Source organism: Miniopterus schreibersii (genome assembly GCF_964146895.1).
Source record: "Miniopterus schreibersii genome assembly, chromosome: 11".
Lineage (NCBI taxonomy): Eukaryota > Metazoa > Chordata > Mammalia > Chiroptera > Miniopteridae > Miniopterus > Miniopterus schreibersii.
Genome location: NC_138111.1, coordinates 25,702,216 through 25,714,921, shown reverse-complemented (window position 1 = coordinate 25,714,921; position 12,706 = coordinate 25,702,216). Strand labels below are relative to the sequence as shown.

Here is a 12,706-nt window from a genome sequence, read left to right as displayed (position 1 = left end):
CAGTGAGGCACCTCTGAAGCCCTGGTGGTGCTGAACGTCGAGACCTGCCGGTGATGCTGGAACAGGCCCCTCCTGCTGGGGACAAGTCACCCTGCTGCCATTCCTCGCAGACCCGCGGGCAGGCAGGGCACTGAGACCAGAAACTCGTACGGTGGCCGGATCCCTTCAGTGGACGGAAGCCGTACCTCCCAGGCTGCTGGGCAGGACTCTTCTATTTCTTCCACCCACTTTTAACCACAGTGTGGCGGTGAGCAGACAGGAAAGGAAGGGGAACTGAGTAACAGCAGCCTTGTGAGAGTCTCCCCGGACTGTGTGGGAAGAATCCCTGCTCCCGGCAAGGGCAGGGACCAGACAGAGGTGAGTCAGTGTGGAAAAGTGTTTTTATCTGGGTGAAAGCAGCGTGGACGACCCATGGGGCTCCATGTCCCATCAGAGGTCAGGGTTTGCCTTCCCCCATGTGCAGGGTGACAGCAAAGCCACGTAGAGCCAAAGCACTGGCCATGGAGTCTGCCAATCTGGGCTCAAAAGTCTCCTCTGTTTGTAAGCTCTGTGACCTTGGGCAAGTTACTTTCCCTCTCTGAGCCTTCCTTTCCCCACAGGTTAAATGCCTCACAGGGTGGCCCGGACCAAATAATGGGGAGAGTCTGCTTGTTGGGTCAACATTTGAGGCTACCACTGCTGGAGCCTGAAGGCAAGATCTGGCTGCACCCTCCAGCAAGCTGACTCTCAGGGGACAAAGAAAACTCCTCTGCCCCACCCCTTGCTTCAGCCCTGAGCTGGGCTCTGCCTCCCTCCCTCCCTCCCTCCCTCCCTCCCTCCCTCCCACCACACGTGCCCAGGAGACACACCAGCAGGTAAGCACGGCCCCACTCCGAGACCCTCTGTGGTATATATATAAAAAAGGGATGAGACTATATATTAAATGACTATTTTATTTACACACCCTATTCATAAATAATTGAATCCTCTTTTTGACCACACAATGATTCCTTGAAGATCTAATGATTACACTGAGTGACTAAACGTGGATTAGTGGGCTTACTCACATCTGTGTGTGACAATGTTGTCTCACGTAAGTGCTCACACTCACACACACACAGACACACGCACACCAGAGGGGGGCAGGACTCCAGGGGCCTCTGGGCTCTCCAAGCACCAGCATTTGGCTCCCAGCACCGGCGGGGCCCTGGTGGGAAAGCTGTGCCCCACACACAGGTGTGAATTCCTGACAGCTGGAGAACAAAGAGCTGCAACCCAGGCAGTTCCCGCCAGGCCCCTCGGAGCTGCTCCCCTTTGTTCATCCTGGAAGGCATCTCTTTGGATCTGCAAATATTTTAATTCACAGGAACTCAAGGAGGGGGCGGGGTGGGGGCTGGGGTGGCTTGTGGGCCGTCCCTCTGTCTTTATCCAGGCCTTGCCCAGCCCCCATAGTGGCAACAGCATTCTCGAGACATGCAGTGGTGAGCGAGTACCATACACACGGCACGAACTGGACACGGCCGGCCGGGGGGGCTCGGCTCCTCCAGGTCTGGGCCCTGTCGCACAGCAGGGCGAGGCTGGTCCTCTCACAGGGTCCGCACAGCCACAGGGTAGAGGAGGGACAAGTGCTCGGCCCCCTTGATGGGCAGCTTTCTGGTGGTGTAGTAGTGGATGACTTCTGGGACACTGTCGAACGGGGGGCTGTTCTGACCCAGAATGTATTTCTCTTTGGTTTTGGCCAGTTTCATGTGCATAAAGCCCTGGTTGCTCCTGTGAACAAAACACAGAGGTCATTAGGATCTGCAGGATGACAAAGACCAAGGCAGCCATGCCGCTCAGGATGAGGGGACAGGTGCAGGAGGGCTGAAGGCCTGGTCAGCAATTTCTCGGAGAGCCACTCAGTTTTGCTGCGAACAAGGACATGTCGTGTATTCACACGCATTACCCCAGAGAACCATCCCTCTGGCTAAATTCCTGCTAAGGTGCAAGGTTTCCTTGCTGCCTGGGACAGAAGAGATCCTCAGCCATGAAGCAGCCGTGAGCTGCACCTCTCCAAGCCAGGACCAAGGCCCAGGCCCAGCCGAAACGCAAGTGCACCTAGGAGCTCCCCTAGTCCCAGCACCGACCAGGAACTGGTAGCAAACACTGCTGCAGGAGAGTCTTCTGACCTCAAGACCTCGGCCCCTCTTCCTATCCCTCATGCAGTCAAATACTTAAGTCTTGCCTAGAAGCTGCAAAGTGTGAGTCCCCAAAGCCCTGGCAAGTGGGCAGGAGTCATCACCCCCAGTTTACAGACGAAGACAGACTGTGGCAGGGACGAGACAGGTGAACCACTTTCCAAAAATGGATGCTCGCTCTTCAGCATCATATGGAGCTGTCATGGGAAGGGACTGCCCAGCTGGGACTTCATTTCCCGGCTTCCCTGTAGCCCCGGCACCCATGTGATTAGTTTCAGCCGATGGGATAGGGGAGGAGGTGTGCTCTTCTCAGTGCTGCCCCTAGGCGGGCACTCTCCTCTTCCTCTCTCTGCTGCTCAGCAAACCCTGCTTCCTTCTCTAAGGCCCAGCCTGACTGTTTCCTCTGCCAGGAAGTCTTCCAGGCTCCCACAGGCAGAGCTCCTTCCTTTCTCTAAGGGCACTGAGGCTCAGCACACGATAGAGGATCATGCCTCTATGAGTACTTGTCTTCTTACAATAACTTATCCACTTGCCCAATTCCTAAGAGCTCCATGGAGCAATGTCTGTGTCTGCCATGCCCAGCATCTGCTGAAAGGGCAGTGGGTGGGCTCCTTGGAGATCAGAGCAGAGCCCTACGCCCCATGACCCTTGAAGCCTGCCAGCTGCACCAGCATGCTGGGTGGGGTGCAGCTCACGGACGGCAAAGGCCATGCTGCTTCTGCTCGGCCCGAGGGGACCTCTCACACCTCCCACCCAGGGCCCTTGCCACATTGGATCTCTCACCCCTCCATCAATCTGCCTTTGCCCAGGTTGCTCTTTTCCTGCCCACTTGGTTCCAAGCCTGGCCCTTATGATTTGGCTGCCACACCTGTAGATGCTGTGGTTTCCAAAGCACAGTCCAATATACTAAGTATTTTCACTTAGAAAGCTGGGGCTCCAACCTCTGCTGCCTTCTCCAAGTTATCATCCCTGGACACTGATAACTTGTGTCCAGACTCCTATGGGTCTGGTTTCCAGGAAACCAAGGCCCACCCCTCGTGAGGCTGAGAGCTCCGTGTGGACACAGGTTTCCTTTCTAAGCTCCGGCTCTTCTAGGTCTGGCTGCTCTCACGGGGGGCCCTGGAGGGCTTGCACACTTCTCCCAGTCAGGATTGGGCTCCCCTCGCTTACGAGCGTCTGTCCTATTAACACATCAATTTGGACTCTGGAACCATTTTCAAATGGGCAGAGCAAATGCTTAATGAAGTGCAGGCACTGAGCAATACATCTGCTCATAATAATGTATTTAGAGATGTCACCCTCGGCTTAAAGGAAATCGTTTGGAGAGCAATTATGTTTCAAGAGAGAATAATTCCTGTAAAGAACTGAAATTTAAATCAAGATTTTTTAAGGCTGACAATGTTCTAATTACAGAGCCTGTGGCAAGTTCCGCTCCTCAGTGAAGGGTCATTTCATTGGAGAATTTCCTCGACACATCTGAGAAGCAGGAGGCGCACTTGCTGAAGCTGTTAGAAAGGAAATGGTGTGTGCATGCAATGAAAAATGTACAGCCCCATTTGAGTGACGACCTGGCCACCTACGGCACTGGGGAGATCACTCTGCCAGCCGGGAAAGGGCCATACTTGCCTGAATGAGGCTAAGGAAACTGGGAATAGTTAAAAGAGCTCTGCACTCCCAGAGGCCACTTGGGGTGGGTGTGGGGAGAGCAGGGGCTGGAGCTGCAGGTGAATTTGGGCACAGGCAGGGAGGGCCGGGGCCTCGGGCACATCACGCCCCTTTGTGAGTAGAGTGGAGTCGGTTTTGGGGTGCCAGACCATGATTCTCACAGATCTACAGCTGGGGGTACACGCATAGGATATGTAAGACAGAATCACAGCAGCTAGCCGTGAGTGGAGTCTGAACGCCACGGCTCTGCTGAGCCACAGGGACGAAGCTGCAGGGAGAGCTGGTTTAATTCTTAAGGAGGTTATGGAAAGTAACCCATATGGGTTAACAGGACATCTTCACACAGGTTGTTATTAAAACATCCAGCAAGGGCAGTGGGCTCAGATGGTGGCAACAGCTGACAGAGCTAGAGGTAGAAGCAGAAGCCCCTCTGTTCCCAGGCCATAGGCTTGAAATTGAAATGGCCAGCAGGTGTTAGAAATGCCACACTGATGTCCTCACCTCAACAGACAAGGGCACTCCAGCCTAATGTTTGTTCCTCTGATGCTTGTATTTCAGTACATGCTAGTTTATAACCCAGCCAGGCTGTACCAATGGGGCAGGCCAGTCATGAAGTTCAGAGACCAAGGCAGAGGACCCAGGCCCTGTGGCCCCAGTCTGACCCCGTGGCCTGACCATTCCCTGGCAGAGGCAGAAAGGCCAAAGGCTGGCACTCCCAATGCAGGATGCCCGTTCTCCTGGGCTCAAGCACTGAGCCCTGTGGTCCTCTGGACCACGGATAGTGCCGAGCTCTGTCCCCATCCTCACTGGATCCCTGGGGAGCCTAACTGGATGGCCTCTTAGGGTGCTTCTTGGCCTAAGGTCCTGGATTCTGTGTGTGTAAACACCATTCTCGTCTGCTCTTTGAGGGCTTCTTGCAGGAAGGGGCCTAGAGGCAGCCTCATAGCCCCTCCACTGCTGCCCACGTGCCCCTGTCTTGCTCTCATTGGACATCTGTGCAGATGGCCTTCAAGGCTGATGTTTCCTGGGTACCTCCTGTGAGCCAGGCTGTGTTCTGAGCACAGAAGCTCAGTGGGAGGTGGCTGACCCAGCAGTGGTGCTGCTGCTGCTTCCCCCCCGGCAGGCCTTTCCCAGAGCCCATGTTCCTGACCTCTGCTCCATCTGCTCCAGGAGAGGGCCCCATACTCAGCCCTCAGTGCTGCACATGAGGCCAGGCAGGGTGTGAGCCAGACGAATCAGATCCTGACCTAGTGACTGCACCACCCAGAGCCTCAGTCCCCGAGGCATCTATGCCACAGGGCTGATGGTGGGTCAAAGATAGCAAGGGCTGGCAGAGAGAGGCCATCCCAGGGACTAGGAAGCCCCAGCCACGGAGGCAGGGTGGTGACCCATCATGTGGGACTGGCAGGCTCTGAGAGGTGAGCAGGCTTTCTTTATGAGACCATCTGTCAAACCCCGACTCATGCAAAGGTCAGGCAAGGCCTTGTCAAACACACCCGAGAGATGTGTTATAGCAACATATCCCGATCGGTCACCAGGTCGCCATGAGATGCCACCTAACAGCTGAATATTTAAAAACAGCTGCCAGAGACAGCTTTAATGACTCCAAAATCTACACAGAAGACATTAAGCATAAAAAGAGAGAAAGTTAAAATTTCCAGGGAGGACAGAGGGTGTATTACGTAATGAACATGCACAGGGATGCTATGCTGCTCCAGACAGCGCTTCTGGATCCAGACGCAGCCTGGGGACCGAATCCTCTCACCTTTCTGGGTACTTTGATGGAAACTGAACTCAGAGAGAGCAACACTCTGGCCCAATGCACACAGCAAGGTGGGCTTGGCCACAGCAGAACCCAGGGCCCTTGTGTCCCGGCCACCCCACCTCCCCATCCTGGCTTCTGGAAAGGCAACGGTGCCTGGGGAGTTCAGACAGGCCGCCACCTCCTGCCCAGCTCCCGCATCAGCCCTGTCTCCTCTGATAGGACATCTTGCAAGAGCTAAGTCACAGTTAGGGATGTTTCTGGTGGGTGACCTGTCTAATGAGTCTTGTAAGGCTCTCTGAGGCTGGGGGTGCCGGGGCTGTCACGGCCTTCAGATCGCTCATTATCATCACAAAAAGCACCTCCTCATCACCAGGATCATCAAACACGCCCGGCGCGCCAGCCTAATAACAGGCCCCGCCTCGTCTCATAATCACGGGCTTTAATAAAACATCACTCAGCCGCAGCTGCCGACAGGAGCAGGGCATGAGGCCTCACCTCTCGCTTTTAGACCTAATTGCTTGATGCATATTTCATGAAGAATCCTGGGTAATAGTTATGTTAAACCGCTTCTTTTCATGATGAAATGACTTAAAAATACTTGCATATAATATTTATGTGGGAGAAGGCAAGGAAATTGCCCTCTGGGACTAGCATGTAGGCCCCAGTGCCAGGAATCCACACAGGGGTGATCTCTGTTGAAAGGCAGTTGGGGAGCTACTCTCTCGATGGAGATGCCCTCTTGACCGAGAATCCCCAGAACATTGTCCCCAGCTCCCCACTGCCACTGCAGGATGAATGACACTGAACTGCTCGAGTGCCCACTGTGGGCCAGGCACCAAGCTGAGCTGTTGCCACATGTTATCTCATTTAAGCTCACAGCAATGCTGCTAAGTTGGTGTAACTACCACTGTTTACAGATGGGGAAATCAAGGCTGGGGGGGGCTGTATGCTGTCCCATGGGACATGGTGGGGCCAGGATTTCACTATATCTGTCTGACCCAGAAGCCGGTTTCTCTTTTTAGCCCATGGTAAGCATTCAGGGGCTAAGCCACTGCAGCCTCATCTTCCTTGCTCAGTCACCCAACTAGATGGGTCCAGGTGTCTTGAGACATGGCTTTCCTGCAGCTCTGTCAGCTCCTGAGGTCAAGAACCCTGTCTGTTCATTGTGATATTTCTCAGCAGGCCAAGCCATACCCCTCTCTGGGCCCTCAGCACATGCCTGGCACACAGTCTGTCTGTCCATCTATCCACCCAGCAGCTATCTAATGAGTCTACCCTGAGCCATGGAAATGAGGTCATCTGGACTATAAGCTCCCAAGGGCAGGCTGGTGTCCACTCTACCCTGTCCCCTAGTGTGGCTGCCTCCTCCAAGCCCAGAGATAGTGGCTGCTTTACCTGGTCAGCAAGGTTCTGCAGAGCAAAGCTTAGTGAGGGACAGCCATCAGGGGTGCCCAGAGGGTCACACCTGTAGGAGTTACAAAGGCAGGTGCCTCTTAAATCAGAGAGGTCTTGCCTGAAGGAGGCCACAGGGGAGAATGGGCGAAACCTTTCTCTTTTCTTGGGGTTCTAAAAGAAATCATTCCTGGGGCCACTGGGCTGGCCAGTGCCCTCTGCCCAGGCCTAAACAAACAAAACACAAATGTGAGACAAGTTCCCTCCAAAAGCCATGGTTTTCTTGTGGGCCCGGGCCCAGGCCCTGCCCACTCTGGGGCCCAGCAGATCTCTAAATAGATGCATTTTTGGGTCTAAATGGACCTCCTCTTGTGGAGTCATTTTAATTAAACATATGAATTTTACATTGTTCAAAGATTCTTGAGGCCAGACCCGTGAGAGCAGAGATTGAAAGAGTCTGTACATCTGAAATGCACTCAATTGGTTGCAGGATAATTCTTAGGGGAGAGAGCTGTCACAGGTCTCCTGACCTCCATGAGCACAACAGCAACCAGTGCTCACTTTCAGAGCCCTGGGACACCGCCCTGTTCCCATCATGGAGGGCATAAGACCAGCCCAATGGGCCTTCTGTCCCCGCAGGCGTATACTCAAGTTGTGGTGAGTATGGACGTAAATTGAATCAGTGGAGAGAGGGGGATGTTCTAGGCCTGGCTCTAAAGCTCATCTGCTGTGACCTTGGGCAAGAGAGCTTCCAGAGGGAGATGGTCTGGAGGACCATGGAAGACACCTCCTACCTCTGTGGTCATGTTAGGGGTCTGCAAAACAGGTAGTTCCTGCCAAACCACCCAGCGATGGGCAATGCTGCCTCTGCAAGCAGATGGCTCTGGATTCAGTCTAATGCCCTCTGACCTCCAGGGAGACGGGATATTTCCCTGAGTCTGTAGAGAAACTTTCCTGTGAGCAGGGTGCAGCCACTCCAGAAACACTGTGCCTGCAGAGATGCCTGCTGTGAGGAGAGCCCTGGGCCTGCTGTGGGAGAGAAATACCCAGATCTCAAGTGATGGGGGCCTTCAGGGGACAGATGCCTGGTCGACATATCTTGAGGGCCTACTGTGTGCAGGCTAGCATGTGCACATACTGTCAACTTCCAGCACAAGGCCTGGAAGCCCAAAATCTGAAGGTGTACACTGACAGGCACTGCAGCCTTGGTCCACCCTGGACCAACCTGTGGCATTATCTGCAAGGTGCCCACTGCACAGGTGAGAAGACCATGGGCCAAAAGGAGAAGTAACTTGCCTGGGTCACAGTGAGAGGACATCAGGGTCAGGGACCAGCGTGGAGTAGTGCTGGCTGTGTGTCGAGGTTCTCTCCAACTGTGTGGAGTGGGGGCAAGGAGGCCCCTTCCAGCAGAGAGATTGTAAGAGTCCAGGGAGCTGGGGGGAGAGGCTCATGAGGTCACACAGCAACTATCTACACATGGCCCTCTGCCTTTCAAAACAGCCTTGTCAGTGACAAGCCAAAGACACATAAGCCAGGTTATTGCAAACAAAGGTCTAAATGTAAATGCACTGAGCCAAACAACTTGATTTATAACCAAATAATTAGATTTCAATAAATGTACCAACAGCAATTAGCCTTCCTGAAACACCAGGGCATTTCTCAAGCTCCAAGCTGGCGGTGCAGGGTGAGGGCCTTCAGTAAATCATGATGAAAAGCTGTCTCCAGGCAGGAGAGCTGACAGGTGCCTCTCTGGCAAACACGGGGTGGTGTAAGGCTTGCTTTGTGCCACACAAAGCAGCAGGTGGGTCAAAATGAACCCATTTGGGGCAATTTTCTTAGGAGAAGACTAACGAAGTGTTGGGCAGGAGGATTTTAATGATCAAGGCTGACAGTATAGGGAGTGAGCCTCCCATTACTGGAGGTATGTAAGCAGGTGGGTAATGATGCTTGGAGGTCAGCCAACTGCACATGAAAACCATAAGGGGAGAGGTGCAGCATGGTAGGTGGTGATATGAGAAATGTTGTCAGAACTTTAGGAAGGGGAAAGAGGGTCTAGTGTGATCCCCTCCCCCATTTTTAACTCTAATGGAGGACTTTTCTAGGAACACCAAGGCCCTTTTGTGTCTGGGTTAGGTGGGGTTGGTGGTGGTGGCTGGACTGAGTCAGATACCTGGGTTCAAACTCTGATCCCACTGATGTCATTGGCTGGGCAAGTCCCCTCTCCCTGGGTCCTCAGAGTCCCCTTCTTGGAAAGGTGAAGGGGGTCCCCTCCAGCACGGAAGTTCTCAAGCCAATGACAGACATCCCAAGAGGGTGGGGACCACCCAAGCACCAGCCAGGAGGACCAAGGCAGGATAGCACTGGGCACAGTGGATCCCAAGTTTGGGAATGGCATGATTACAAAAGCAGGCTTCCTAAGGCATGTGCCAATGGGATGGACAGAATGCATTCAGGCCCAAGGTGGTCCTCCTTCTACAGGGCAAGTCCCTCTCAGCCCATACTCTCCTGGGAGCAGTGGTTCTCAACCAGGGCAAGTTTACCCCTCTCCTGGGGATACTGGGCAATGTCTGGAAGCCAGGGATGCTGCTAAACAGCTACTATGCATACACAGCCCCCAGAGCAAAGAGGAACCCAGCCCCCATTCCAGTAGTGCCAAGAATAAAGCCACACCCCTCACCAGTTGCCAGTGCCTCAACTCTATCTATGAAATGGGAATGACAAGAGTCCACCCTCACAGTAGCTGTGAGGGGTGAGACCTTCCATGTGAAGGAAGTGCAAACACTCGAAAAAGGCTGGGTCACCCAGCTACTTATTTCAGGGCTTATGACCCAACACAGAATTTGCCAAACAGCTTAGTTGCAAAGTGTTCCAGGCTGTTCCCAAGGACCAACACCCCACCCCACCCCCAACCAGCAGATGGGGGGAACATGCCGTGGGGGTGAGCATCAGCTGCCAAGAAGAGGACTTGGAGGGCACAATGGCTTTTACAGGCAAAGGGGAGCTGAAACCTGAGGTGAACCCTGACGAGGCTGGGAGTGAGATAACAGGGGCACTCCTGGGCAAGGAAGGCAGGACAGCTCCAAAGGACATGAAGGTAAAGGAACCACCCCCAGGGTGACCCAGGTCCAGTCTGATACCTTGCCACTTGTGAGCTGTGCCTCAGTTTCCTCATTGTGTAAGTGTTCACCACCTGCCCATAAGGGCTGTCCTGAGGTCTGGGGTGGTGGGTATCGGAGCATGTCGGGCAGGTGCCGAGGCTCGGGGCTCTGACATGGCTTCGTCCCCTCCCCACTCTGCCGCTCTGCAGGAGCCTGCATACAAGTTGCTGCCCATCTGGTTTGTCTTGCTGGCTTTGCTGCCCAGGCTGAGCACCGGGCGTATCTGCCCGTCTGTCTGGTCTGTTGTTCAGGGCCTTGTTGGCAGCCCAGAAGCCACGAATGGCCAGGCAGCCTCCTGGCTGCAGGACCACCGCCTCCAGCTGGGCGGCCTGCCTGGCTGGAGCGGGAGGCCTGGGGTCTGGCCCCAGCTCTGTTGCCGGGGGACAGTGGGCAAGGTGTTTACTCCCTGCGATCATTTGCTCCCTGTGATCAAGCAGAGTACTGCAGACACTCGGGAGCACACTGTTACACAAGGGGGTCTACACGAGAACAGATCGGAAAGGAGGAGGGAAGAGGTTGTTGGCCTAAAATATACTGGTCACAGATGGTCTGTGGCGTTTATTAAGGGCCTACTGTGTGTATTGCTCTGTATTCAACATTTCTGAGGGAGGCAAGACACTAAGCAGAGGCTTTGGAGACTATCTGGTTCCCTGTCCTCATTTTACAGGTGACACTGAGGCCCAGGGGGTGGAGTCTGCTCCAATTCCCCAGTGAATCAGGGGCCAGAGTGCCCCCACCTCACTGCTGTGCTCCCAGTCAGCAGGACGGGTGTGACAAGGTAGAGGCTGGGATGAGGGTAGGTGTGCAGGGAGGGGGAAGGAAGCCGCAATCCCCTCATTTACCATCCTGATCCTTAAAGCACGGTGTGCAAGCACCTTACTATCCTCCCTGCCAGCTCCTGCCCCAGAGGGGGCTTCCCTGCTAACTGACCCAGGGCATATATTAGCACAGCAAGGTAGGGGGCTCACGCACAAAGCACCTGATCCAACTTACAGTTTTACTTAGAAAATAAATAAATAAATAAGTAAATAAAAAAGGGACATCCAGAGGGGCCTTTACAAACTGCGTTACAGCACATCTCCCTGCTCAGTGGCCCTGCATTTAACCTGAGGATACTGTTCTCCCTGGTATTTCAAAGGCATACAGTTGACTGTAAGCCACCCAGACACCCTGGCTGAGCGTCTTTTGCAAATCGCATGAATGACGGTGGTTCTCAGTGGAAAAACTCCCAACAGTCCTTGGGGACTGGGCCTCAGTTTCTTCACTAGGAAATGGGGAGCAGTTTATGATGTTCTCTAAAGTCTATGGAAAGCAAGGGAAAACAGCTCTGAACAGGACATTGGAAACCTAGCCCCACCCTGGCTCCTGCCCTCTTGGGCCTGTGTCCTCATGTATACAATGAAGGGACAGGAGATGACCATCAATGTCCCACAAACCTCAAACCTTTGAAGCTTGGCACATAGAAGATACTCATACCACACGATGAGGAAGGAATTACTGACTACAGATGTTACACAGAAGGACTCACCTTCATTACAGACATCCCCTAGTCCCAGGGCTGGAAGAAGAGTGCAGGTAACTCAAAAATAGTCTCTTCAAATGTGCCCCAGATACTCACATCAGAGTCTGTGGGGACTTGTCAAGCCTGCGGCTCCTAGGCCTTTTTGGAACCAGAAACTGCTCTTACTATGCTCTCCAAGAGATTCTGATGGACATTCACATTTGAGAACCACCATTTGGATTCTATCTGATGGAAACTCCTCTGTAACATTCACAACATTGTGTCCGGCTTTTATTGCTTATTCCCAGCGTTGGGGAACTTACTCTCCACTAGCACAACCATTTCCAACCTTGGGTGGCTCTGTCCATGGGAAAGCCCTTCCTCGTTCTGAGCTGAAATGTGACTTATGCAGCTTCGTGATGGTAGCTCCAGCTCCGAGCTCTGGACCCTGCAGGCCACAGATGCTCCTTCCCCCGGAAGGCCCCTTAGAGACTGGCAGATGGAAGGGGGAGCAGACCTGAGGCTGCTGCTCTCTCTGCAGCGGTCCTCACAGGGCAGACTCTCCTGTCCCTTCCCTTCCTGGTTGCTCCCGCTGCTCACTCTCTCTCACACACTGAGGACAGCGTCCTGGTGGGTCTGTCCTGCTTGGCCATCAGCACCCATCTGGACAGGACTCCACCATCAATGTGGACACCTCAAATCTTCGCTCAACTCCTTTCTGGTATCTGCTGACCTCCTGAGTCCACCCTTCCCTTCCACATCCTCCCAAGTACCAAAGGACAGGATCTTATTGATGTCCAAGTGTCACCTGGTAAAGATAACACTCACCTCTTGATCAAAACCAAAGGGGGTCACCATTCCGAGAACATTAAGAAGCAAAAGCCCACTGGCTTTGGCCACACTTGGAAGGTCTGCAAATGCAATTTTGAAAGGTCACTTCAACGTTTAGTAATCTAGGTTCTGGAGGGTGCATCCTCTCATGCTGGGCATTCATTCTGGCAGCTTCTTGACAATCTCTGTCCACAGGGTGGAGAATTTTCTCAAAATTAAATCTCTGGCTCTTTGCTCC

The 12,706-nt window shown here is 53.6% G+C and overlaps 1 protein-coding gene across 1 annotated transcript in view; it reads right to left on the bottom strand.

The window, feature by feature from the left end:
* Positions 1-914: 914 nt before the first annotated feature.
* The window catches only part of SHB (SH2 domain containing adaptor protein B), a 124,277-nt gene continuing 112,485 nt past the window's right edge, over positions 915-12,706 (bottom strand). Inside the window, exon 6 of the mRNA XM_081150972.1 lies at positions 915-1,749. Coding sequence (XP_081007098.1) covers positions 1,566-1,749 — 184 coding nt within the window. The 3' untranslated portion in view covers positions 915-1,565. The remainder of the gene's footprint in view (positions 1,750-12,706) is intronic.